Source organism: Passer montanus, unplaced genomic scaffold (genome assembly GCF_014805655.1).
Source record: "Passer montanus isolate IOZ18808 unplaced genomic scaffold, ASM1480565v1 scaffold66, whole genome shotgun sequence".
Lineage (NCBI taxonomy): Eukaryota > Metazoa > Chordata > Aves > Passeriformes > Passeridae > Passer > Passer montanus.
Genome location: NW_024371704.1, coordinates 3,143,647 through 3,171,544, shown reverse-complemented (window position 1 = coordinate 3,171,544; position 27,898 = coordinate 3,143,647). Strand labels below are relative to the sequence as shown.

The 27,898-nt window shown below is 40.4% G+C and overlaps 1 protein-coding gene across 13 annotated transcripts in view; it reads left to right on the top strand.

Moving 5' to 3' along the window:
• The window catches only part of PCNT (pericentrin), a 72,004-nt gene extending 44,529 nt beyond the window's left edge, over window positions 1-27,475 (top strand). For 10 of the 13 annotated variants that reach the window (XM_039728547.1, XM_039728555.1, XM_039728550.1 and 7 more), the window contains 21 exons: window positions 2,517-2,687; window positions 3,841-3,993; window positions 4,385-4,555; window positions 4,817-5,788; window positions 7,747-8,277; window positions 8,975-9,071; window positions 9,455-9,609; window positions 12,397-12,594; window positions 12,932-13,105; window positions 13,703-13,898; window positions 14,944-15,157; window positions 15,637-15,787; window positions 17,565-18,281; window positions 18,928-19,208; window positions 19,471-19,567; window positions 21,722-21,886; window positions 22,651-22,886; window positions 24,225-24,304; window positions 25,002-25,164; window positions 25,674-25,801; window positions 27,091-27,475. In XM_039728547.1, coding sequence (XP_039584481.1) covers window positions 2,517-2,687; window positions 3,841-3,993; window positions 4,385-4,555; window positions 4,817-5,788; window positions 7,747-8,277; window positions 8,975-9,071; window positions 9,455-9,609; window positions 12,397-12,594; window positions 12,932-13,105; window positions 13,703-13,898; window positions 14,944-15,157; window positions 15,637-15,787; window positions 17,565-18,281; window positions 18,928-19,208; window positions 19,471-19,567; window positions 21,722-21,886; window positions 22,651-22,886; window positions 24,225-24,304; window positions 25,002-25,164; window positions 25,674-25,801; window positions 27,091-27,134 — 5,094 coding nt within the window. In that variant the 3' untranslated portion in view covers window positions 27,135-27,475. Of the gene's footprint in view, window positions 1-2,516; window positions 2,688-3,840; window positions 3,994-4,384; window positions 4,556-4,816; window positions 5,789-7,746; window positions 8,278-8,974; window positions 9,072-9,454; window positions 9,610-12,396; window positions 12,595-12,931; window positions 13,106-13,702; window positions 13,899-14,927; window positions 15,158-15,636; window positions 15,788-17,564; window positions 18,282-18,927; window positions 19,209-19,470; window positions 19,568-21,721; window positions 21,887-22,650; window positions 22,887-24,224; window positions 24,305-25,001; window positions 25,165-25,673; window positions 25,802-27,090 lie in introns of those variants that run through there. The other 3 variants (XM_039728557.1, XM_039728546.1, XM_039728556.1) reach the window with 2 other exon arrangements.
• Window positions 27,476-27,898: the final 423 nt, after the last annotated feature.

The following is a 27,898-nucleotide window of genomic DNA, read 5'->3' as shown; positions in this document are numbered from 1 at the left end:
AAGAATTACATACAATCCTTTAGCAAAAGTTACCAAACATCTGAATAACTTTCCCTACCATCTGAAACTGAATGTTCAGTATCCTCCCAATAATTTTCCTTGGCTGAGTATTCTTGAAAGCTTTGTGGGAATGTTGTTGCCTACAGTCACATAAGAGGAGGTTATAGTAAGGTGGAGTCAGACTAGAAGGTGCATATGAAAGGATGAGAAGATGAGCATATAAACAAGGGAAATTGCAATTAAATGGAAGGGGGAAGTGTTCACACTTCCTTAAAGGAAGCTCAGAGTGGCAGTGATGTCCCTGACTGGGAGATAGGAGAGTGGCCTGAGCAGAGCCAACTTGGTTGTGCTTTGAGTTAGAGAACTCTAAAGACCACTCTGAGTTTAATTTTTGCTGTGGTTTTATCCAAACATACAAAAGCCATGCCCATTTACTTTGTCTGCCTTGGAGGAGATGGAGACTGGAGACTTGCTGTTGGCAAGTTCACTTTTCTCTGGAATCTTGACTTGCTGTTCAGGCTTTCTTTATCCTTGTGAATTCAGAATATTCTTTTGGTTGTGTGCCTGTCCCCATCATTGGTGTTTTGTAAATATCTCAAATAATCCAGACTCACTCTTGAGTTTGGTTGTTCTTTTTTTTTCCCTAGAAGCTAATTCATCCAATCTACACTAAGCGAGGTTGTACTATTCAATTTGCCACCTGAAAGCATTTTGATAGCTTGTCTTGAAGCAACTTTGTGCAGTAAATAAGTTCCAATGGAGCTCTGAGAGCAATTACATGCCATGGCATTTTTCTAAAAGTACATTTGATGTGAATGGTAATTGCAGAGTTTTCTTGTCCCCCAAATTCCAACATATGAAAAATTCATGTATTGCAGGTGATGGAGGAATAAGAAATAGATCTGGGAATAGAATGTCTTGAATATAGAATGTTTGGAGCTGAGTAAAGTCACAGCTGACAGATTGATTTGCCCTGCTGATGAGCATGGAGCAGATCTTTGTTCTGTCCTGCCCCAGTTCCTCTCAGTGGTTCAGGTCGCTGATGTGAAACATTGAAGCTCCTGGATGGGGGTGGGTTGGGAGCATCACTCATCCTTTTGCTTGAGATCTAAAAAGTGGGGCTGATTTAGGGAATCTGCTCTCCTATGGATTTTGGGATTCATGGAAGAAGACACCCTGTTAGACTCCATGTGAATGAGCACCCAGAAAGTTTTACAGTGAAGATGCATTATATAAAACCCTGATTTTTGTCTGGTTTGCCATTTGATTTTTCTGGATTGCTGTAGCAACCTCAGGACATGGCAACTGGAGAATGCCAGGAGGAGCTGAACTCTTGTGTGCAGAGCTGTGCTGCCCCTGCACACTTGCAGCTTTGCAGGGAAGGCAGGGACACTGGAGCTGAGGCAGCCCACTTCTGCAGTAGTCTGGATTGCACATTGCTGCTGAAGGGTTTTGGGCAGTGATCAGTGTCCTTTGGGTCATGTTTTTAGTTGACAAAAAACAAAAAAAAACAAGGTACTGCTCTTGCTTGGGGTTTGGTTTGGTTGTATGTGTGTTCTTTCTGGGTTGCCAGAAGGCTGGTTACATGTGAGGGCAAGAAAAATGTCTGGTTTTCCCTTTTTGATACTGTGATACCACATTAACTTTGCAATTTTTTTTAATTGCTGTTCCTTTCAGTTTACAATCAGAAGATGCTAGCCATGTGCTCGGAGTCTTAGATCTCTTGAAATAGAGAAAAGATGGTTAAATTGATATATTTTTTTTACAAATGACACAATGAGTCTAAAATAACCTGTTAAAGATATGTGCATTAAACTATGGGCAGAGTAAGTGTTGAACAGCAGAGGCAATTACTGCCTTAGGTTTCTTGTCAAGCTTTACTGTATTGAGTACAGATATGTAGGCTTATTCTTTGGACAATTCCCAAGTGAACCTTTCCTCCTTCGACTGACCCAGCTCCTGAGAAGGACTGTGAGAGGAGGAGGATCAAAACCCATTTTTTTATTTTAAATAAAATAAGCCATGGTAGCTTGGCAGATCACAGGTTGGACAAACTTAGTGCTGCTTTATCACATTCTGACTGAACTTGATGTGCTTGTGAGTAGGTTTTGACCTACCCAGAACTCTTCATTTCTTAAACTGTGTCCATCTATCAAATTTAGTTTGGCACATAGATGGTATCATAACAAATTTGGAAATGGCTAGAAGAGCAAGATGTTATGTTCTTAAACGTATAAAGTGTTGTGTAGCTGAGAGTGTAATTTATCACTGAATGCTAAATTTTCTGAAGTTGTTAAACTTGGATTACAAAAAGTAAAGGGGTAAAAATTTAAATGAGCTAATAGCATTCAGTTGTTTTGAATTCCTATTTCTTTGTAGGCCCCTGGGATTATGTCCTTTTCTTCTTGTACTGGGTGTGTCAGGGTCAATGAAATCTTTCAGCAGGATTCTTCTGGTTAAGTAGTTTTATATATTGACAGCAATTAATTCTAACATGAAAAAAAATCATTTTTCAGGATAAAGAGGCATTGCAACAGCAGCAGTACAACAACCTGATCCAGATCTCTGCCCTGCAGTCTAAACTGGATGAGGCAAGGCACCGAGTGCCAGTGGAGGGCAGTTCTGCCCCGGTGCTCAAGGAGCAGCTGCAGGCAGAGCAGGAAGCACTTCAGGCCAAGGAGGGAGAGGTGAGAGCTTTGGGAGAGTTCTACAGACTGAGTTGCTTTGGCCTCAACAAACCAACAAACCTTCCTTTTTCTTGCTTTGTTCTGTGTTCATCTCCTTTCCTGCTGGAAACTGTCTTGTGGTGATTCACATAACTTTGCGACTGATCACTGTCAGTTGTAAGCTGATTTTCCTTTCCTTCCAAAGTTGAAATAGGCAGATAAGTTTTTGTTTGAGAGTGAGAGATAATTATTATATAATTTTATATACATTTATATAATTTTAGATAATTATTATATATTATTACACCATAATGGTGTAATTTAACCTGTTTTGAGAGAATGTGGTGAATTTTTGCGTCAAGCTAAGAAGAAATGCAGAGAAATTGCTCACAATATCTTAAACTCTTATTGGATTTACATGTATAAATGCATACACAACCCCACTGTATGTTTATATTATTACAATACCTGTGATACAGAAACATAGTCCAATTAAGGATGTGTCAAGAAAAAAACAGGAGTGATCCTCTAGTCAATTGTACCATTCTTTCAAGAGCAGAACAAGATAATAAAAATTAATTTCTTTAAAGATGGAATTTCCATTTCTCTTACAAAGTCTGATTTCAGCAGTCATAATTCCCAAAGCCACTAGACCCTGCTACCCATGAAGGCAAGAGATGATGAAAACAGTGGATGGCAACATCACACTGCAGAGAAAAGTGTGGTTGTTGAATCATCTCTTTGTTGTCTGTGTTATTGGGATTGGCACTGCAAGGCTCATTTCTGGCTTCTGGGAGGACAAGGATGGTGTTTGTATCAACTGCTTATCTTTGTTCCACATCAAATGCTAATTTGTCTCATATTGTTACATCCAATGGCATCATTCAAGGTTTGGTAGCTCACAATACAGATGAACAGATCTTTTGTCAGCAGGTAGATTTTTTTTAAAGAAAGCAGAAACCCACCTTTGCAGTATTTTGGTTTTGCAGATGAGGAGCTGGAACACAAGCTTCTCACTCTTTTTATATTTATTTATTTATGTTTTATTAATGCAAGTTGATTAGAGTTGAAATCACTGAATTTGCTGAAGTTACTTCTTGTTATTAAATAATATGATTAATTAAGTTTTATCTTAGAGGACTTAATTGAAACAGCTATGCTTTTTTTTTTTCAGATTGCAAGTTTGCTAGACCAAGTAGAACAATATAAAGATAACTTGAGCAAGAAAGATGAGGAGATATTGCAGCTGAACTTGCAGTTAGAGATACAAAAAAACCTGAGTACTTCCAACATCATCCAGCTTCAGGCAGAGAATGCACACTTGCAGGTAGGTTCCTCTAGCTTTAGTGTAGTGCCTAAAATGTCAGAGACCTGCTTGCTTGAGTGCTGAGGTCTTCATCTCATGATGTTGTAAAGAGATATTTGGGTTGTTTCTCTTGCCATCAGAATGTTGCATTACCTTTGCAAGGCTAATGCTGGGTATCATAGAACCAAAGCCTCCCAGTATTCTGCATTTGTGCTTGTGGCATTATCTTCTACAGTGATTTGATTTAAATCAAAAGCTGAGGTTATTTTCTGGGTTGGGGCAGTCTGACACAGTGGTGTCAACCCAAAGAAGCTGTAGTTGTGTTCCTGAGCTCTTCACCATTATAGTAAGTAAGAGAATGTTTAAACAAAGTCCTCATTTCTAATGAGATTTTTTTGTTTTCTCTGATCAGGAGGATCTAACAAAACTTCATGAGAAGCAAAGCCAGGACCTGGGTATTAGTGATTCTTCAGCTTTGTCATTCCCACAAGCACTGCTTGAAGAAAAGAATCAAGAAATTGATCACTTGAATGAGCAGATGAAGAGACTTCAGCATGAGCTGCAGAATGCTCTGGAGAATAAAGTAAGAGTGCTTACTGTATGCTCATTGCTTGATTTTTGGGGGAAGCAAGGTGTGCAGATTCTTACTGTAAATGAAATCTGTTTGGTAATTCTCTTAGCAAAGTAGAGATTATTTTGAGAAGTTACCAGCTGAAATGTGTGGTTCTTTCTGCTGTTAAATGTGTGATTTAATGCCCATATGGTTCAGAAGAGAAATATCAACTCTGTGTGCAATAATAATTGCCTACATACAGTAAGATTCAGTGCTTTTCCATTTGCTTAGGTTGCAGAAGACCAAAAACCTGAAATTGAAGAGCTCAGATCACTGGTTGAGCACCTTCGCCTTGACCAGGAGAGGCTAAGGAAGGACAAGGATGAAGAGGTGGAGCAACTCCATGGAGTCATTGAGAAGCTTCAAAAAGAGCTGGCACAGTTTGGACCAGTATGTCATGAAGATAGTGACAACCCAGTTTATTTCTATGAAGATGCCTTGGAAAAGTCAGTGGAAAACCTTCAGAAGGAGTTGCAGAAAGGACTGGTAGCCTGTCAAGGTGATGCTGATCCAAACACAAGAAATGCATCGGTACTCTCCAAAGTGAGAGAACTTCAGGAGGAACTGGAGCTTGTCTCAGCTTCTAAAGAAACTCTGCAGCAGCAACTGGAAAAAAAGGAATTGCAGCTCAAAACAGAAGTGGAAATTTTGGAGAAAAAATGCCAACAGTTGAGAGAGTCGTCAGAGCAGTCTGTTGCAGAGCTCACCGCCCTGAGAATCCAGCACCAGGCACTTCAGGAAGAATACAGGGTTTCCCAAACTCTCTTGTCTCAGAGAGAGGCTGAGACAAAGATGACTACATCTCGAGTTCAAGAACTTGAAGATAAGGTGAGAGAAAGGGAAACAAATATTCTAGAGAAAGAGCTGCAAATTAAGACAATGGCAGATCAAAGAGAAGCTGACACAACTGAGCTGCAGTATTTAAGAGAAAAAGCAGCAGAGCTCCAAACAGAGTTGGAAAAGAGAGGTGCAAGTCAGGCACAAGATGTTTACAGTCTTCAGTTGGAAGTTTCTAGACTTGATTTCCAGGTGCAAGCACTGAATCAGAAAGAAGTAGCTTACCTGAGAGAAATCAAGGAACTGCAGGGGAGCACTGCAAAACTGAAAGAGGAAATCAAGGCCCATAGGAAAGAGCTCGAAGCCCTGCGACTGGAAAGAGCTGAAATTCTTTCCCAGTTGGAGTCTTGCAAGCTGGAGGAGCAGGTAGGTCATGAAGAGACTCAATTTCTCAAGCCATTCTGCCAGAGTAAAAGAAAAGATGTAGCCCTTAGAAATGGAATGCAGAAATTACAAGCAAATATTGGCGAGTCATTTGGAGTACTGGCTTCCCCTACTGCTGGACTGGTACATGATTTTATTTTTAATAGTATTATTTGTTGTGGAGATTTTTTTTTAGTAATACATTTCTAGATTAATAGATTAAATATATTTTCCCCATTTTACTCTGTTTTGCTTGCAAGAATAGTTAATAGGTGATATCCCTTCTTTCTTTCCACCTGTGAGTTCTTTCCAGCTTAATTTTTTTCCTCCTGATCTATTGAGGATGGAGGGTGAGAGGATGGGCATCTACAAGCCAAGCAATGAGCCCACCATGAGCTACCAAGACTGTTTGTCATTCTTCATGGCTCTGTTGGAGAACTGCTTGGAAACACTTCATGTCTCCTTTCAAAAATTCTTATTTACTGTGACTCTTTCTTGTAATCATTCTGAATCTTCTCTAGAACCATTTGCTCCAAGTAACCTAAATTCTTATTAAATCACTCAATTTTAGAAAGCAGTAGGACCCCTTTTTTAAGAGAGCTGTAGAAATCTGTCATACACCAAGTTCCTGTCTTTAAAGGCTGACTTACAGAGGTAATAAATGCTAGTTAAGAGGGTTTATATGGAGAGCTCAAGTATACAGGACAGGAAAAATTTTCAGTGTCAGGCTTATGTGGATTTTCAGGGCCCTGCTTGGCAGTGTGTTACAATCATCACCCAAGGTAGATGACTTATTTAAAGAAATGATAGGATAATTGCTATGTATAAAGGTATGTTTATTTTTAAAGCAGAAATGAAGAATGTAGCCATGCAAAACATGTGATCATTCCTGGGGTTTGTGTTTTTATTTGCCTGGAAGTTCACGTTTGGAGCAGTGCCATCAGTGCCTGGGTGACTCTGTACATTCAGGGTCTGCCCCAGAAATCTCTCAGGAAAAGGAAATAGGTGGGGAAAGTGTTCCATGATCCATGCAGACTGATGCACTTGAGAGCATGGGATGTGTCTGTACAAGGCAGCAGACTTCCAGCCCAGTGGCTGCTGGACCATGTTGTTTCTGCAGGCAGGGATTGTCAGATCCCTGTTTAAAAAACAGAATTAATTTAGGATCCAGTCAAGAGAGAATTGGTAGCATTTTGAAGACTATCAGGGAATGCTGGCATGCTGGGGGCAGTTAAATTATTTTAAAAACTGCTTTTCAAGTAGAAACTCAGAATCTGAAAGGTTTAAATTGATTTTTATGTCAGTACATGCATTTCCATGTTTAAGTGGAAGTTTTTAAGTAGGCTGAGGAGGGATAATTATCAGAATTGGAGAATATGTTTAATCAAAGTAAATAAACTACCATGTCTTCAAGCATTCATTACAATAGCCTTTTTTTTCTATGAATCTAGCTCATCCAGGTATTAGGAAAAGTATAATGCAGCATTCTTAAAGGAGCAAAGAACCCCTCCTACATTTATGCTTGGGTTCCAAAGTGGAAACCATGTGAAAATTTGGAAATGTATTAAAATGAAAGCTGGAGGAGCAGCAAAGTCCTGGCAGCTAGCACTGGGCTTAAAATAGGTGATTAAGAGGGATAATTAACACAGAGGATTAAGGTAATGGTGTAAAATGAGAGGGATAAGTTATTCACTGTATCTGACAAACTAACAGGTATGGAGCATGAGACAAAATTTCCATGTTGAAAGGTTTAAGATAAACTAAAATATCTTCTCAAATAGTGCATTAGTTACACTCAGTCACAGAAACAGAGGTTAAGAGTAATTTTATCTTAAAATTGCTTAGATAAAGCGATTGAAGAAAATCAATCAATTCTAAAAGGTCTTTAAGTGCATTTTTCTCAGTTTGTAAAATCACACTCAAATTCCATTAAACAATTAATTTGTGTTATTTCATTACAGGAAAAAGATGAAGTGATGTTTGACTTGACTATTCACAATAAAAATCCAAAAACACAGATTAAGCAATCGCAAGAAAACATCTTGTGCCAGGAGCTGGACATGATCCACAGCTCTGAAGGGGATCAAGATTTGAAAAAGCACTGCCAGCAAATGTTGGAAATTCATCAAACTCCTGATTCACCAAAACACAATTTGAACATAGACAAAGAGACTCCAAAATATTACCAGAATTTAATTGCAAGTATGTCTTCATGGGGCTCGCCTGAGATCATGAGAAAGCAAGATATAAGCATGGAACTTCAGCCAGTGCTTCACCTGACACCCTTCTCAGAAGCTGAGAACACAGATTTTCAGATTATGAACACAAGGTCATCCCTCCAAGGAGAGAATTCCATATCACTGGGATATTCTAACCTGGATGAAAATGGCAGTGGGGATGCAGCAATGGGAGTAGATGGAAAATCTCCAGCTTTCTCTGAAAGTACCTATTCTGTGGATGATGATGATGAAGATATGGAGAAGAAGCTCCTGGTAAGTGATATTTCATGTCTGATTTAGTTCTTGTTAAACAAGACTGCTCAGCCCTGTCCCCCTGGGATTATTGAGTGGCCATGGGCTCCAATTAGTAGAAACCTACACACTGCTGGGAGTAGGTCCAGTGAAGTTCTGGACAAATTATTAGTTCGTCTCTTACTGTGATAAAAACTGGTAAATTTGTGACACTTCATGTGTCAATAATTGAGCTAAACCTAAAACCTTTGCTACCACAGTACTCAGTGTGCTCTAATAGCTCCCCACTTCTTCAACAATCTGTTGTTGAGTGTTAGAAGAGACTCTTTCAAAACTGGATAATAGAGGCTTTTCTTTTTAATGGTAGTATTTTATATATTGTATCCATATATTTATATGTATTGTCTGTATTATCTAACTTCACAGGAAGATAAAGTCTGTACTTAAGAATTTCTCTGTGGCTGTATGTTTGTGTGCCTTGCTTTGATGGGTAATTAAATATAAATACATTTATCTTAAGACTATTAAAAGAGGAAAAAATGGAGATGGAATGGCTTCCAGGGAGCACCAATGCTGCAATTAATCATGGTATTTGCCATGTCTAACACTTGGATCAAGTAGGCATTTGTTAAAATCTGCATTAGTAAAAAAGTTGTCATAAATGCTGAAACCAACAGCTACATTCAGAAAACAAAAGTAACATGAAAAATTTCTCAAGCAGATGAGAGAAGCTGGTAATCTGACTTTGACCCCTTCTGATTTACAAGATGATGAAAGATCAAGAGTATCTGCTATGAGTGATGGATGTGGCAGCAGTAAGTTCAACTTTGTAGATTCCTTTTACCTTTTATTAACTTCAGTATTAAAACATGTTTTTCCTTTTTCTCTGTATGTGTGTATATATACACACACACATATACAGATATGTGTATATAGTGCCTCCTTTAACCTTTTCAGGACAGAGGCAGGGGGTTCAGGTGAGTCCTGACTTAACTACAGCAGTTGCTCTGGTTCTAAAGGCAACTTAATGATTTTTAGCTTGTTGAAGTTAGTTGAGATCTCAACCAACCAACTCAATCTGACCCTGCATTCATACGAGCAGAAGAAATCATCATTGTTTTGCAAGTGGTTGTTCTAGTTTCAAGTTCTTTCCATCTTTATGATACTTTGTGGGGATGGGGGTTGTCTCTTCCTGCAGATACCAGCTCAAATTTGGCAGCTAATCTAAAGCAGGAGCTGCAGCCATCAGATCACCTGGATGCCAATGTCATGGCTTACCTGCGATACCGGGGGATAATTCCAGATATTATGGAATCAATGAAAGAAAAGGAAATACTTTCACCACAGATGAAGGTAATGTATGATTCATATGAGCCTACCATACCAGCAAATTAAAACTGAACAGCAAAAATGAAATGGTAATACAAAATAGCTGCTGCATTTACACTGGAAAGTGTTCTGTAGTGGTTTAAACTGCAAGTTGCTGGTTCTTGTCTTTGCATTTCTTGTGACAACATTACTGACATTTGCTTGTACTTGCTAGAATTGAACTAGTTTTGCTAGGACAGCTCTGGTGCTGTTTCAGAATGTGGGGGTACAAGGACTGCTTATTCTGCTTTCTGGGGTTGCCTTGGAGGCTTCACAGAAGGTTGTTTCAGAAGCAGGCAGAGCTGGCTGTCATCATGCTCCTCTGCCTGTTCTTGTCATCCTGATGTGATGGATGCTGTGGAAGCACCAGTGCAAGGTGTGCAGGGATAGGTCAGAGCCAGTTGAAGCAACATGAGGGATATACAGAAAACTGAGCAGTGAGTGCTCACTCTAGTCAGTAATTAAAGCTGAAGAAGGTATATGCCTAGAACTCTTTGGTTTGCTGAGCAAGCTCTCAGCCATTTCAACAATTCCAGCTACAGAAAGGGAGAAATTCTCATCTGTGAGAGAATACAGTGACTAGGTTACAGTGAGTTCTCAAGTAATAAGAAACTGGAAGAACCCTTCCTAGGAAGTGAATCCTGCCTCCTAAAATGCTTAGCAGGTTCCTTCAGCTTGCCCAGCAAACTGGAGGAAGGTAAGCCTGAATTCAAACTCAGTCAAGCTACCTGGCACAGATAACTCACAAGATGAAGGAGGCTGGGCTTTTATGGCTGCTCAAGTCAGAACAAAGATCCTTCCCCCATCCATCTGCCCTTAAGAGACATGATGCTCTAGGGCTGGAGAAGGAAGAACACATGGAATAACTGCTGTGATCCAGGAAAAGCCAAACATTCAAAGCTGATGAAAAACCATCTGCTGGCATTAGAACCAGTGCTACCAGAAAAGTGCATCAGGTGTTAGTAACTGGAGATTCCTTACTCAGAGGCACTGAAGCACCCTCCTGCCATCCAGATACTTTCTCTAGAGAAGTTTGTTGCTTACCAGCAGCTTGTATTTGTGGTGTCATTGAGGCTACCAAGGGTCTAACAGCACTGGAACAGGACAGTTTGGGACCATGGGTGATATTCTCTGTCCTCCCAGTCAGAGGAAGGGAACCAGGATAGAATCCCTGGCACCTGGTGCAATACTCAAAGTTTTCATTTTTATTATCATGGATTTACCTTTGAGAAGCCAGAAATATTGGGAGCTCGTGGGGTTCACCCAAGTGAGACAAGAGTGTCTCCACCAATAACATGGCCAAACCTGTAAGGAAAGCTTTAAATTGGATGAGGAAGGGACTGGAGGAATGAAGTCCCTCCTATGGTAAGAAAAAGATCAGATTCAAGACTACCAGAGGAACTTGGACATGGGTAAGTCCATGGGACCCAAAGATATGAATCCCAGGGTCCTGAGGAAATTGTGCAGTTGCAATTGCCAAGCCACTCTTCATTGTTTCTGAAAAGTCACAGCAGTCAGATTAAGTCCCCAGTGCCTGGAAAAAAGGCAATCATAGCAGCCTTTTTTAAAAAAGCTTAATAACGAGCACCCTGAAAACTACTGATTGTTCAGCCTCACTGCCCAGTAAGATCATGGAATGGATTGGACATAAGTACAATCTTGTGATGAGACACTGGCACAGAGAGGTGGTGGATCCCTAGGAATCCATCCCACAATCCATTCAAAATGAGATTGGATGGGGTTTTGTGCAACCTGAAATAATAGATGATGTTCCCCATGCCTGTCACAGCAGAGTTGGACTAGATATGGTCTTGAAAGGTCCATTCCAACTGAAAACTGTTCTGTGTCTAAAAAATTCTATGTCAGAGGCTTCATGGAAGAGGTGACTTTTATTTTACTTGAGACAGAATTTTTTTTAAGTTTGTTTTGTGAAGCATCAATTTAGGCTTTACTGTCTGTAAGATCTGCGTGTATATTCCTGTACTAAATGTTTAGTTTGAGCACTTTACTGTGCTTTTGATATTAATGTTTACTGAAGGTTTTCATTGATTATTGAAGTAATCACTATTTTGATTCCAGTGACAGAAAAGCAACTTAAGTTTGTTCAAAAGTAATTTTTTAAATGTGCAAGGAAAGAATATCAAGAGTTAAATAGAAGTACTCTGTGTTGTTTTTAAACTGTTGTAGCAATGAGGAGCAGCTCCACATGGAGGCTGGGATATTTCTGATGAGATGTGTGCAAGAAAAGGATTTAAATCTCCAGTGACCTTCCTTGAAAAGAGGCCAGGAAACATCTGTGCATGATGTAATAGTTTGTGAACAGGGAATTTATTTAAAATACATTATTTGGCCTGACAGTGTCAGAGGAAACAATTTCCACTGTGTAAATTATTAAAACTGGCTATTTTGGGAGTTGATATTTGTACATAATTTGCTAAATTAAGCCAGGTTGTCTAAATACATAATTTAGTTTTCTGGCATCACTGGGGTTTAATAACATAGCTTCAGACTTGATAGAATTTAATTTATTCCCAGGAAAGTCAGCTAAATAGTTCAGAAACAAAGGTGGTAACATAGCTTCAGACTTGATAGAATTTAATTTATTCCCGGGAAAGTACAGCCCTTTGGCATAAATAATAATTCATGCTTAATTGTATTTTAATGTGTTGATACAGGCACCTTATTTTTGTTGTCTAGTGCTATCCCATCCTACTCTTACAGTTCCAGGATGCTGATGCCTGTTTCCTGATATCTTTTTTTTTTTCTTCTCAGGCTGTGCTGAAGATGGTGTATGAGGAGAGCCGCAAAATCTTGGCTTTGTCAGAGCATCCCTTGGCTTTGAGGGAGCTGAAGAACATCCCTCAGACCCAAGTGGCAATGGAGGGCTGGCAGAAGGAGGGATTGTCCCTGCTGGATGCTATCCAGTCACTGAAGGATTACCTCAGCAAGGTGGCAGATAGAGGAGACAAGGTATGGCTACAAAATACCCTTTAAAGCAAGGGAACCTGGTTGTGTGTGTATACATAAATGTATATTGTATATATAATATGTAGACAAGGTATGGCTACAAAATACCCTTTAAAGCAAGGGAACCTGGTTGTGTGTATACATAAATGTGTATACATAAATGTATATTGTATACATAATATAAGGCATGTCTGTGTGTTTATATATGTTTAAGGACTAAGGGACAGTACTCTTTAAACACTTCTAAAAGTGCTTAAATTAACAGATATGTTCTTATGGTATGAAAGATTCTGGGTTAGAGGTTGAGAGAGATGCCATTTAAAAATATATATTTTAACAGGAAGCATCAGGTGTTGCTGCTGACTGGAGAGGAGAGCTTCTGCAAGCAGTACAGAGTGTGTTCGAGAAGGAGAGAAATGTCTTACAAATTGACTTGAAGTCTCACTTCTCCAATCCTACGTCTGGTGACACAAGCTCATTAGAGGAAAAGCTGGAGTATATAATGAAAAAACAAGTATGAAAAGATCTTAGTGTGCTGCTCATAAATCATTCTTTATTCTCTTGTAATTTTTTTCAGTTTTACTGCTTCTGTTGTTAAATCTTGTGTATTATTATATTATCTTGTGTGCTTTATTATATGTCTTGTATAATGCAGATGGAATCAGTAGCTTTTACAGTTTCTGTTGTGATAGCATTTTTCTTGAACTTTGTTCATGGTATTACAAAGCCTGTTGGTTATTCTAGCTGGCATCAAGAAAGACTGTGACAGTGAATAGGAAATATGAGTTCTTCCCTCCTTACCATTTGTCTAGAACTTCACAGACCTCTCTTGCAAAGCATATACATTGAACTAACTCTGAATCTGGGGGCTTTTTGCCAACAATCTTTAGTTTCTAGGCTGTAGTAATTGTTCTGTGTGAACTCAGCAAGGCAAGTGAAGTGGGGTTTTTCTTTTTTACATAATGTAATGTTTTGCATTAATGTGAAGTGTGAACTTAGTCATTTGAGTGCTTCAGTACAAAACTTGCACTGCCAGAGTTTCCTTAGTACTTATCCTTGCAGAAGACATGGAAATAGCCCTGTGGTTTGAATAGGCCTTGGTTTGTTTCAGGAGGAGCAGAGGCAGATGGTTGTGGAGCACCTCTTCTCCTCAGACCGGAATAGCCTGCTCTCAGAAATCCAGGACCTCCGAGCTCAGCTCCGCATGACACATCTGCAGAACCAGGAGAAGCTGCAGCAGCTGCAGGAAACCCTCACCAAGGCTGAAGATCATGGGAACAAGCAGGAACACCAGCTCCGGAGGAAAGGTAATGCTTGTTGGCTTTGTCAGCTCTTTCTGTCTTCTACATCAGTTCCTTTTTGCCTCAAAGGTAAAAGGAAAAAAAAAAGTGTCTTGCAAAGAAGCAGATGCTGTGTAATTCCTCAGCTTTACTGAATGCACTCAGAACTGCTCTCATCATAGACAACCTTTCTCATATCAGTAGTTAAGACAAATCTGTGAGAAGCTGTGAAATAACCCAAAGCAATGGAACTGAAGTAGTGTATACATGGAGAAAACTCAGCAAGGATAGTGAAACCCTGTTTGTTTGCAGAGAATTGTTTATCTGTATTGTTTGCTAGTAGAGAATCACAGAATCACTTAGGTTGGACAAGACCTTTTAACACTGTGGAGTCCCACCACAAACATTGCCAAGGCCACTGCTAAACCATGTTCCTGACTAAATAAGCAAGCCTTGGTTTTCACAGCAGGTTCCCTTTATGTAATAAAGAAACAAGTGCAAGTGACCTTGGTCAAAGATAAATATCTCTCTCAAAGCAAACACTGCTTTTTCCTTATTTTTGTTTTCCCATCGCTGTCATTCAGGATTCAGCCATTTAATAGCACATGCACTAGTCCAATAGATGAAGGTTTTCTGGACATCCAGAAGAAAATGATTGCTAATTTTATTTACATAATGCTGTAGACATAGGTGCATTAATTATTTTTAAGTACTTATCAAACAGGGACCTCCAAATTTAGGGAGAGTTGTTTGTCTTAACTCGCTGGCCTGAAGAGAGCTGGCAAAACAGGTTCTATATAGTGATTCCTGTCCTAAAATGTTTATGTAAGTGGATAGGTTTCTTTAATGAGTTTTAAAATCCATCCGTGATATTACAGAATATCACAATGATAGAATCATTGGGTTTGTGCATCCTTCTTTTGATTCCTCTTATTTGAAAAGAGATTAATTCTTCAGACAAAAACACTTCAATACAGCTGATTTGTTTTCCTAATTTGGATTAGTGTAAGTGATGTCATATTGTCAAGGTCTCTGTAATATAAATAACTGTTACAGTGTTTTCTTATCCTAGTTGAGTTATTGGAATATAAGCTTCAGCAGGAGAAATCTATTGTGAGTGACTTGCACAACACCCTCTCTGAGGAGCAGAAGAGATCCTCTGAAACATGTGATCTCCTTAATCAGGAAAAAGCATCCCTGAAATCAGAGCTTTCTGAAAGCAAGCAAGAGAATGAAAGGTTGCAGAAGTCCCTGGAAGAGCTTCAGAGGGAAATAAATCATTTACGGTGAGAAGTAGATTTATTCATGTACTTGATTTATCAGCAGGTCTGAAAGGGCTTTGTACTAATTGGATCCATAAAGCACTTGGAAACGTAGGGAGGAAAACTAGGGTCTCTCAATTTTAAGGGTTATGTTTTCTTTACTAAATTCTGTCATCTTGAGTATGTTCCTTTCCCACTCCCTTCTTAGTGTATGCCAATATTTTGCTTTCCTCTCACAGGACAACAGCTTTGCTCTGCCAGAATAAATAAGCTATCTTTTAATTGTTACTAAGTCAAGCAATTCTAGCTTGGCCTGCAGGGAGGCAAATGCTTTCAGATGCTGACTAACTTGAAAACTGACTCTCTTTAGAAAGAATAGAGGCCACCTTAAAGAAACAAATCAATAGAAAGAACTCAGAGAAACCAACCCAAAATGTCTTAATTGTGATGCTGGTGAAGGATGTTCTGTTCTGAACATAGAAATGTCGTTTTGAACTTTGCAGTGTTGAATTGGAAAAGAAAGAAAAGGATTTGGCAGCTGCACTTGAAGACTTGCAGGCTGAGCAGCTGAAGGGATCTGAGCTTCGAGGTTGGTTTGAAGAACAGCAGCGTCAGCAGAGGAAAGCAGAGGATGAAAAGACAAAGGCCATGGAGGTAACGCCCAGCTCCCCTGGGGCATGACGTTAACTAGCAAGTTATTTGTGCAGTCTTCTTCACCTCCTCTATTCTTTGTTGAGGAACTGTTAAAACCCCCAAACCTTTTCTGAATGTGCACAGTGTCTTTTCTCACTGAGTTAAAGCTTTCGTTGCATTTACTTTCATTAATTGCACGTGCAGAAATAAACCAAAGTTGAATGCTGTGTTGGGGTTCTTTGTTCCACATCTTAATGTTTTTTCCTTTCCTACTTTCCCCTGTTGTGTACTGCCCCTTGCTGAGTAGGGACAGCCAGATCCTACAGTTGTGTAACTGCACCCTTAATTCCAGAGCAAACTTACCATGAGGGTGTGAGATGTATGATCTCTGAGATTATAAAGAAAACCACCCAATGATAAATAGGTTTGGCAGAGAGTGAGTGTAGCCTTTTCAATATAATATGTATTTTTGGAGGTTAACCAAAGTCATCCTGTTCCCTTCTAAATTGAGCAGAAAACAAGTAAACAGCTTTCTCTCCAAGACTGTAATAGCAATGACTCAGTTCTTGTAAAAGGCCTACAGTAAATGCAAAAGGAGCAAGATGTAACATAAACCATTTCTTAAACCCCAAAACTAAACTCTCTCAAAGAACTCCAAACAATCCTTAAATTCCCTAAGTGAGGAAACACACTTCTGACTATTTCCTTGTAGTCTGGCTTCTCCTGTCATCTTCCTAGTAATTGTTTAAGTTTGTGAATGATTTTTGTTGGGATGTTTGTTACTGCTGCATGGGTAGGAAATGCTGCTACCATCTTTCTCCTTTTCAGAAACCTGCTCATGCAAGGAGGACAGAGTAGCCAAGGCCAGGAGAAAAGTGCTTTGCCCCAGGACAGATCAGTCCGGCATTCACAAATCTTTATTGAAGCCCCATTATGGAAAGCTTCTGCCTTCTAGCTCTGACCTGGCTTTCTAGCAGATAACAAATGGTGCTAGTTATGTGGAGGGCAGGGTAGACCTCCCTCCTAGGACAGCAGTGCCAGTTCTGGCTGTCTGCAGTGCCCTACGCTGCCCCTTCAGTCCCTGCCTTTCCTTCTGAAGAAAGACTGGCCCCCACAATGGACCTAGGGATGAATTTGAAATGGAAAGAGTAGATTTAGACTAGATACAAGGAAGAAATTCTTTCCTGTGAGAGTGGTGGCACCCAGATTACCCAGAGCAGCTATGGCTGGTCCATCCCTGGAAGTGTTCAGGCCAGGGCTTGGAGTCACTTGGGATAGTGGAAGGTGTCCCTGTCCATGGCAGGGGGTGGGAATGAGATGAGCTTTAACATCCTTTCCAACCCAGACCGTTCTGTGAGTATTTTTTTTCAGTCTCTACTCTGTGTTTTGAAGAGATGGGCTGCCAAGTCCTGAAGCTTTACATCTACTCTTACTGCTTAGATTTTTCTTTTTAAAACAACAGGGTTATTGCTGTTGCACATGTTACTTATTAATGGGATTGAGTGATGTAAAAAGTTGTGATTTCCTAATGAGGATCTTACTAACTGAAGAAGAAATAATGTACTGGCAGATACCTTAGCATGATAATTTTTTATTTTGTTGCTTGGTGCTATATTGCTAAAGAGCATTTTTGTGTCACTTATAATTTTAAATTAAACTTTTTAATACCTGAACTACTCCAGTTAAGTCTTGCATATCTTCTTGGATAAAATAGGAGGTTGAAAATTGCTAAATGCCAGCCAGTCCCACAAATGAGTGTTTGTGCTGGAATATTAATTGTTCCCCCCGTTGTGCCCAGGAGCTGCAGGCTGCCCTGGATGTGCAGTCGGTGCAGAACTGCCAGCTGGCCGTGTCCTTGGAGCACGAGAGGACGGTGACAGACAACCTCCGCAAGGAGCTGCAGATCGAGCACTCCCGCTGCGAAGCCTTGCTGGCCCAGGAGCACAGCAAACTGAGGGAGCTGCAGAAAAACCTGGAGGCTGAGAAAAAACGCTCCTCAGAGCTCCTGGATTCCCTGAATCATGAGCGTGTTCTGACAGAGCAGTTGAGCCTGAGAGTGAAGGAAGGGGCTTCCTGTCAGCACAGGGAGTCGCTGCTGGAACAAGCCTTTGTCAGAGAGCTCCAAGCCCAGCTGGAAGAGGAGAGGACCCGAACCATGGAGCTTGCTGCTGTTATTGAGAAAATGCACCAGAAGGCCATCCTGTCCAAAAGGCAGCTGGAGGCTGAGGTACAGATGTGCTGTGAGGAAACCCAGAAGGAGAGGGAGGTCAGTGACAAACTGCGAGCCACCCTGGAGTCTCTTCAGGCACAAAAGCAAGAGGTGATACGTTCCTTGGAGGCCCAGAGGGAGAGAGAGGTCAAGCTGAAAGTTGACTGGGAACAACTGCAGTCACTCTTCAAGCTGCTCAAAGAGCAAGATAAGAACAGGAAAGAGGAGAGGGAGAGAGAGAAGAAGCAGCAGCAACAGGCAGAGATACAGAAACAGAAGGACTGGCAGAGAGATCAGGAGAGACTGGTGAGAATGCTCTGCCTTACACTGACATAGCCACACACTGGGATTTAACCCTCTGGATGGTATTCTTTGGAATGTTTCCTTCTGTTAAAGCAGTCTAAAAAATGCATTGAATGAGCTCTTGTCCTGCTTTTGTGAAATGTAGCTGTTTTCAAGGGATTATGTCTGTGTTTATTGTTGACGGAAGTTGATCTTTAAATCTTTAAAGTTGATCTTTAAATTTTTGCCTGTGCTGGTTGTTCACAGGTGGGGATAAATATGGGACAAATACAGCATGGAACCGAACTAACATCTTTAAATCTTTAAAGTTGATCTTTAAATTTTGTGGGGATAAATATGGGACAAATGCAGCATGGAACCGAACTAAATTTCATGTCATTGCCCTTATTTTTTGAGCTAGGGTCCCAGTCATGCCTTGAGAAAACTATTGGTTTCACCCTGGGTTTCTCCTTGGATGGAGACAATGCCCACTCCAGTGTCATTAATTGGCTTCCTGGTGGCCCTGGGAAACAGTGCTCTAAGCCTTCCCCAAAAGTGGTCTGGCAGTTCAGGAACACCCAGGTGGATATGCTGATTAGGTGTGGTGACACTTACATAAGTATGGGTATATATAAGATGCAATTAACTACTACTAATTTTGTTCAAACAGCAAAACTTGGAACGGCAACACCAAAGGGATGAACAAAGAATTAAAGAACTGCAGGAAATACTGGCAGTATTAAGAGAAAGAGAAAGAAATCCTCCAACTCCAAACTGTCAGGAGGAACTCTTGCATGCCTCAAGCAAAGATGGAAGTCCCACACATCCTGTGACAAAAGAAACTGAAAAACCTCACTTGCAACAGCAGCAACAGCAGCTGGAGAAGATAAGGCAGCAGTTGCTCTTTGTGGTTGTGCACCTGAATGAGTTCATATATAAAACTCTGGATAAGTGAGTTCATAAAATAGCACTTGGCTTTCCATCCTGCTTCTTAACTTGTGTGTGTCATGGCTGAGAGCCCTTAGCTCTTTTAATTCTTAAAAACGAACAGAATTTGCTAATTTCTGTTCATATTTGTAGTAATTTGTGGGGTAAATATTGCATAAGTAAAGCCTCAGAACCTTAAAGGTCAAGTAGTGGGAAGAAGCAATTAAATGTGTGTTAACATTCTTACAAATCAGCCTGATACTGAAAAAGTATTTCTGCTTAACAGAACGGTTAATGACTGGTCTGCATCAAATGATGAAGCTGTAGCCTCTTTACTACAGACATTAAGGGAACTAAAATCAGATTTGACTCCTACATCTCAGGTAAGGAAAATAATAACATATTTTAATGTCCCACTCTGTTTTGTCATATTGCAGAGTCTGCTTCTGAGAGCATTTTTTTCCTAAATACGTACTGTGTCCAAGGATCACAAGCTTTGGGATGTGTTGCTAGAGCTTCTTTATGCATCCAGAAAGAGTTGTTTTTTTTTTTTCACCAAAATGCCAAGTACTTTTTTTTTAAAAAGCACCACAGTGGTTTGTAATCTTTGGAGGGCTGTTCTGACCCAAGTTTGCAGTATTGCAAATACTTTACACAAACCCAGGGATTACCCAAGACCAAGCTCAGGTCTGTTAATACAAAATACATAAATGCATGACTTTTAGATTCCATCTGATTCCCCAGATAACTGCAGTTTTATGTCTTTATCTTGCAACAGACAGAGATCTATGACTGTCTGATAAGTGAAAAGTTTTTTGTCTCTTCTGTTCACAAGTCTGATGTGTGACAAGCTGCCTTGGCATGTTGCAGCTCTCCCTATGTCTACCTGCTTACAAAATACAGTTAATATTTTCCTTCTGTCACCTGTGCAGCCACACAGGTGGTTGTGGCCAAATGGATCATCTCCAGCCTTGAGGAAGGGGATGCAGCCTCTTCTCCAAGTTCATGGGGTTATTTTAGTTAAGCCTTCCTCTCACAAACCTTTAGAGCTGTCAGCTGTAGACAAAAGTCTTGTTGAAGTCTTGTTGAAGCAGAGTTCCCTCCTTCAGAGATTGACCACACAAAAATAAAGGCACTCAAGTTTTCCTGACTTTTTTTTTTAACAAACAAAGTGTTCAGTAGAGCACTTTAAAGTCACATGCCTTTCTAGAGGTTAGGAGCAAAAACTCCACCTCAAAATAGCTTTTCTTCTGTGGGCAATCCCTCCTCTCTGCCCTCTTTTCAGGCTTTGGCTTTTTTTCCAGAATCACCTTTTCCTTCAGAGATTGACCACACAAAAATAAAGGCACTCAAGTTTCCCGACCTTTTTTTTTTTTAACAGACAAAGTGTTCAGTAGAGCACTTTAAAGTCACATGCCTTTCTAGAGATTAGGAGCAAAAACTCCACCTCAATAGCTTTTCTTCTGTGGGCACAAACAATCCCTCCTCTCTGCCTTCTTTTCAGGCTTTGGCTTTTTTTCCAGAATCACCTTTTCCTTCAGTCTCCTCCCTGAATTTCTCCTTCCTTTAAGGTACTGAACCACATGCTCAGGAGACCAAAGAAATTTTCTGCTGTTCCCTGCCTTGAGTTGCAGTAAATCGGGGAGTATTGGACAGGGAATCTGGCAAAATGTCAGCATGGAAAATCTGTGCCAAATGGAGCTGTGTGGTCAATCAGCTGCCAAATGGTGCAGCAGAAGTCAAGGACATAGATGAGTCATGCAGAGCTCCTTCAGATACTACAGACTGTACTGAAATAAGTTGCTAGGAGAAACTGGGGTCAGTTGTTTGTACTGGCTTCTCTAATGTACAGATTTTATTTCAAGGGATGAAACATCAGCTACCTTAAAAAAATCTTCTATTTCTTTTGTGATCTACTGCATCATGCGATGACCAGTAAATTTGTAGTTGATGCAGAGAGGTTTGTGAAGGCAGAACTTCCATGAAGAGTTGGAGCTGGAGCCCTGGGTCTCATTCCTTATCACAAAACTCAGTTTCACAGAATCACAGCATGGTTTGGGCTGAAAGGGACCTTAAAGCCCATCTTGTTCCACCCCCTGCCATGGGCTGGGAACCTTCCACTAGACCAGATTGCTCCAAGCCCTGTCCAGCCTGACCCTAGACATTTCCAGGGATGAGCCAGCCACAGCTTCTCTGGGCGTCAGACTCTCAGAATTGAATGTGATTTTTCAGAATTTTTCACAACTTGTTTTTGTTGTATGTGCAGCTTGTTTTTGCATTTACAGAGACATCTTCACTATTTCTGTGCTGCCTGTGGATGTAGAAGAAAGCCAGGTGAAAGTCAGAAGGGCTTTTAATGCTTTTCAGTTTCCCATTGTGCTGTTCAACACCTGAATACTGTTGCTGGTTTTCAGGCTCATTGTTACCATGTTTTAATTTGTCATAAAGTTGGGTTATTCCTTGGTTTGAGATGTTTGATTGTGAAAACAAATGTGCAAAACCCATTGTGGCTCACGTTCTTTAGGTTTCTGTTTTAGGTGAGATTTACAGGTGATGCTGGCCCTGTTCAAGACCTGGAAAGAGAGGCTTGGCAACGAGAGAGGAACACGCTGCAGAACATGCTGAAACAGGCAGAATCCCAGCTGGCCAAAGCCAATGCTGAAATTGAAAACAAACCAGTGGCAGAAACTTCCAATCCTAAGGTAAAATCATGGGGGTAGCCAGCAAAGGGGGTCTCTGGAGCTTGGACAGCCAGCAGAGGCACAGCCAGGAGGTACCATTTGAAACTGATCTGCTGGGGAAAAAAGGCATCTGTCAGATTATGGCATTTATCTTTCACTTACTGCTGTAATCTTCAGTTGCTATTTTAAAAGGTTGATTGTTCTAGACAAACAGCTTGATATATTATTTTAAATTAGAAGCTTTCCCCATATGTACCTCATCAGAGAAGTTCCTTTGGAACTTTCTCAGTGTTAGACAGGAACTTGCATCAAAACTAATCTGAATCTTTGCAATTTGGAATTTCTTTCCACTCTTAAATGAGAGGGAGACTTGGATTTCTTGTCTAAGCATGAAAACAGAAAACATTCCTTATTTTTAATCCCTGCTGACTAATCTTAAATACTTTTTATTTTTCTGACACTTTGATTTTAATCAAATCTGATAGGCATCTCTCCCACCATGCATTCTGGCTTACTTTTTTTTTTTTAAGCAGATGTACTTTTTTATTAAAGAGTTAAACTGTTTTAGAGTTTTGAGTATGACAATTTTGCTTGAAAACTTTCAGGAGATTTAAAGAGGACTGACACTCCAAATCTGGGTGGGTTTTAGCAGTGTACAGAATTGTTTTGGCTGCCCTCCTGTCCTCAGGACATTTGACCTGAAGACACCTTGTTTGTGGCTGGCTTTTTGCAACAGTAACAGTGAAAAAAATGAACTTTTAAAAATTTTTTTTTTCTTTCTGCAGTTGCAGAGATTATATCGAAAGTACATTCGAGCAGAGAGCTTTAGAAAGGCTCTAGTTTATCAGAAGAAATACCTCTTGCTGCTGCTTGGTGGGTTTCAGGACTGTGAGCAAGCAACTCTGTCTCTGATTGCCCGCATGGGAATCTATCCTTCTGCAGACCTGCAGCTCTCTGCAGCACACTCCCGGCCCTTCACCAAGTTCAGGTGTGCAGTCAGAGCCATCATTGCCATCTCAAGGTAATGCAGAACACTCCCTCATAGGTCTCTCATAGGTGATGTTTTCTTGGAAGCTTAAAAAATTGATAGTTCCTGTGGCTTATCCTACATTAATACTAAGCAGAAGTGATCTCCAGGACTGGTTTGATCTGTACTCCAGCTGAGTTTGATACACTCCCGGCCCTTCACCAAGTTCAGGTGTGCAGTCAGAGCCATCATTGCCATCTCAAGGTAATGCAGAACACTCCCTCATAGGTCTCTCATAGGTGATGTTTTCTTGGAAGCTTAAAAAATTGATAGTTCCTGTGGCTTATCCTACATTAATACTAAGCAGAAGTGATCTCCAGGACTGGTTCAAGCATGACTTGTTAGCTGAGTTTGAGCTGTACTAAAAATTAGTAAAAAACATCTTTAAGATGAAAGAGGGTAGATTTAGATGGGATATTGGGAAGAAATTGTTCCCTGTGAGGGTGGGGAGGCCCTGGCACAGGTTGCCCAGAGAAGCTGTGGCTGCCCCATCCCTGGAAGTGTTCAAGGGCAGATTGGACAGGGCTTGGAGCAGCCTGGGATGGTGGAAGGTGTCCCAGCTCATGGCAGGGGATGGAACAAGGTGGGCTTCCTTAGGATCCCTTCCAGCCCAAACCATTCCATAATTCCATGAAAAAGCTACTTGAGTGATACCCAGCTGCAATATATTTGGGAACCAGTGCACAGCATTACAAACTGGAGTCCTTTGGGGCTGGCCCTGATCTCCTTGGTCTCACTGGACAGTCTGTCTTGTATCAGAATGGGATCTGTCAGGAATGGTTCTCTGGAATCCAGTAGTGTGTGTTTCACTGGGTGTGACTTTATCATGCTGTGTCACTGTCAAATGGATTTTGCTAGCTGTACATGGGACAACATGCCATCTCCCAATGGCTGTAAGCCCATTCAGTTAAAAAAAAAGCAATTTTAAATGTAATAGCTGGTTATTTCTGAGCAATTTCATTGTCTAGTTAAAATTTTCACTAGCAAGTTTCTATCAGGAGCTGACACAGAGTCTTTGACATGAATACCATTATAACAGCAAAGGCTGCAGCACCTGCAAATTTGTGCAGTAACCTCCAAACTCCTTGTCTCAGGTAGGAAGAGCTCTCTGAAGATCAGGAGCAGAGCCAAAACAAGCAAGTTTTCAGCAGTTCAAAGATCATTGCAGGGTAAAATGGGCTAAGCCAGCATTCCAAAGACTGAACTTGAACAGTTCTCCTGTCATTCCCACAACAATCATTGCTTATGTTGCTTAATACCAACAAATAATATTAAAATTTAATTTATTTCTGCTTATTTTTAATGCTTGTCCAAATTTGTTTTCTTACCAAGGTTAAAGTTTTTGGTGAAGAAGTGGAACAAAGTTGGCAGGAAGAGCACACAGGGTGAAAGCATTTCTCACAGTATAGCAGGTAACACACTTATGTGTTTGGATAAGTGCATTGCTTTCTTTGTAATTTCTCTTCAGTGATGCGTTCCGTTTAAAAACAAAACCCAAGTGGGAAAATGTGTTTGTTTTGCCACTGTCCATCTGTAGAGTAGATGGATAGATGGTCTGATGCAGGTCAGTAAGGACTTGAGTTACTTGAGGAACATTTGAATGTTCCTTTGAGTTACTGGTTGAGTGCCTTTGTTACAATTCCAACAAACATCTTAATGCAGCACCCAGTATTGGGGAACTGTTTGCCTTGATGTAAAATTCCATTGTGACTTTTCAATGCTAAACAAAATTCAGATTAAGTAGTGTATTTTTCATTACCTGGTACTATGTAATTTTCAGTTTCTAAGTTGCTGGAGATACTTACTTTAAAAGAAAGCACAACCTTTGTACATAAACCCACTGTTGTATGATTCCTAAGAATTTTGAATCCTCAAATGCTGAGCTTTCTACCTCAATACAAAATAGCATCACAATTCTGTTAAATACAGTTAAAAAAAAATCCCACAAACAAAAAAAGCAGTTAGCTGTAGAAAGTGTATTTACCTGCATTTAAAACCAAACTTAAGCATACTCTGCTGTCATTTTCATGGGTTTGTAGGATGTGTTTATGACAGCCTGTTCTCAGTGGTTCCTAGTGCATATTTTTTAACCCTTGCTATTTACCACAGCCTTTGGTGCTAGAACAGAAGTCCTGAGAGAGCAGCAGCCCGCAGCTGGCCCTGTCAGCTCTCCCCCTACCCAGGACAGGGACACAGGGCTGTGCCACAGAACCAGCTGTGCTGCAAGACTCACAAGCCTCTCCCCACGATCCTCCTCCCGCTCACACAACAGGTCAGTCTGCAAAGATGGGAGGTGCTTCAGATCATTGTAGGGGTTTTTAACTTTGCTCAGTGGTTTGTCACAAACAGCCAGGTAGTCTTCTGGTTTGCATGGAATTCAGTAAAGTGTTTTGGAGAGTTTGAGACCTGCAAGAACTTCCAAAAGACTTAATTGTACCCCAGCCTATTCCTCTGTCATGGCATGTGTTTGTTTCTGACAGCCCTGCTAAGAAAAGTCACCTGTATTATATGCAGCAGGGTATTAATAACAGCAGCCCTGACTGGTGCTCAGTGTGACTGGATTAGTGGTGGCTCAGGTCTGATGTAGATCCAGGGTAGGCTAAATGATGCCTCTTGCTGCTCCTGTTTTCAGGAACAGCTATACAAATGGAAAGAGTGGCGACGGTTCCAGTTTTCTTTGCCCAGAATTCCTGACTAAATGAATGTAACTTCTGGATATATTTGAGAGTATAGCATGAGAAGGAGGAAATTATTTGTAGGTTGTGTTTTTTTTTTTTTAAGATTGCACCTGTCCCCAAGTTCAGCTCCAGACAAGTCCCTTGTGGCACCCCAGGATCCTGAGCAGTCACTCACAGAATACATCCATCGCTTGGAGGCCATCCAGCAAAGGCTGCGAGGGGTGCAGCCAGGTAAGAGCCACCTTCTCACCCTCACAGCTCCTGCAGGTCTGGGCTGCTTTTCACAAGGTTCTTTGTACACATTGACAATAAAGAGCATCATTTTAAAGAATAATTATCATTATTGAGGAGTAACAACCTAAGTCTCCAAAAGGAAACCTTTCCAAGTCGTATCTAAAACTCCTCCAAGTGTGGCATTTCTCTAAATTCATAGTGAAAGAGATAAGGTGGAATAATTTCATGTGATTTCTGCCCCCGTTCCTTTTCCCAAATCTAAACAAGGAAGTGTTGTAATTCAAATGAAGCTGTGTATAGAGTTAATTTGCTTTAAAATCAAACATAGCTGTTGTAATAGCTGAGCAGGGCTTTCTCTGCAGCACAAACTGTAATGCTTCCCTTAATTATCACTTCCTTATGTTCATAACAGATTTTTAAAAAAATTTGGAAGCTGATAAATACAGCCATCTACTTCTAAGATTTATCAAAGAGCACACAAAGGATTGTAGTGGCACTTAGCTTTGCTATTTAAACCAGTTCCACCTAATTTCTAGACCAGATTTACTTAGTTTAATTAGTCTAATTACCTCCTCTTGTTACATGTTTTGTATAGCACAGAAACACCTTGTCCTGAGGAGGAACTTGCAACCTGTCATAATATCATCCTGAAATCCTGAAGAGTTTGGGAACATTGTTCTCAACAGGACTTTACCTAGAAACTTTATTACCTTGACTTTGTAGGTTTGTTTGGGGATTTTTTTCCCAAATGCTGCAGCTGCATGGCTGATTCAGATAGTTAAACAGATTTTAGACTTGAAGCCTATCAGCCTTTATGGAAGTAACACATTTTGCTTCATTCCAAGTGTGGAATAAGCACTCCACAGCTGGGACACCATAAACACTGCTGTGATTTCTGTCATTTCCCTATTACCAGGATGATAATGTCCAGGCATTACAGAACAATGCTGCAATCTTTAGAGCAGTGCTGTCAGCCAAGTGATTTCCCAGTTCCTAATGAACTAAAGAATCAGCACAGGAGGGGCAGAATTGAGCTGTCACTGGGGTAAAGCAGCCTGTGATGGAGCACGGGTCCCAGGGTATGGAGGTTTGTTTTGGCAGATGTTTAGGCTTTCAAATCCTGTTTGGGATTGCTCCTAGGTGGCTCGTGAAAATTGGAATTGCTTTCAGTATAGCTCATATGAAGTGCTTTGAGGAAATAACACACTGCTAATTGTACACTGTTGCTTCATATTACAAGCAGTTTTCTAATGTTGATCTGTTTTGTTTGTTTTTTTTTAATTTAGGACAAGTGCTAGGTTCACCTCATCAGAGAAACCTAAAAAAGTGATGGGAACGGTTACAAAATCTGTCCTGCAAGTTCCTGCTTCCTCTGAGTCGGTCCTCACTCAACAGATGCACTTGCAATCTGCCATGCAACTGAATAAAGGGCAGTGCTTTTAAAGCAGATTTTTATATGACTCTTTTTATTATATTTTAGTACTTTAAGAGGGACTTACTTTTCACTAAGAACAATGTTTTACATTCTCATGTGAAATTAAGTCAACAGCTGAAGTGTGCCTGCATCGCTGTATTGTAAGCTGGAAAAAGTCTCCGTGGTGTTTATTTTTCTATAGTGTATAGGTGGATTCCTTGTAAAAAAAGTTATTAAAATGGAATTTTATTAGTGAATTCTTACATTGTGTGGTTGTTTCTTTCAGTCATACCTATTTATTTCTTTTGCTGTTTCTAAAATTGTTTAGGTTTTAATATTTCTATAGGATCATTCCAATTAAAGGAATGGCTCAAATACTCTCAAAAATATCAAAGTTGCCTGTAGCTTTCTGCAAATTTAGGGTTTACTCTTCTGGTTTCTCAGAACATAAATCCTCCCTCAGTCGGTCCTATTTATTCTGGACACTTTTAGCTTCATTTTTCTAGTCAAAAGGCCCATAATTTTGTTGAACTCTTTTGTATCAAACAAAACCTGTGAACTCTATCTACATCTAATGTAAGTGATCCTGCCTCTGTCTGGTATCTTGTGCTGTAGCTGCCTCCAGGAGATCAGTTCCAAATGTGTATGAACTTGCTGGTCAGGGAAGAACCAAGAGGTGC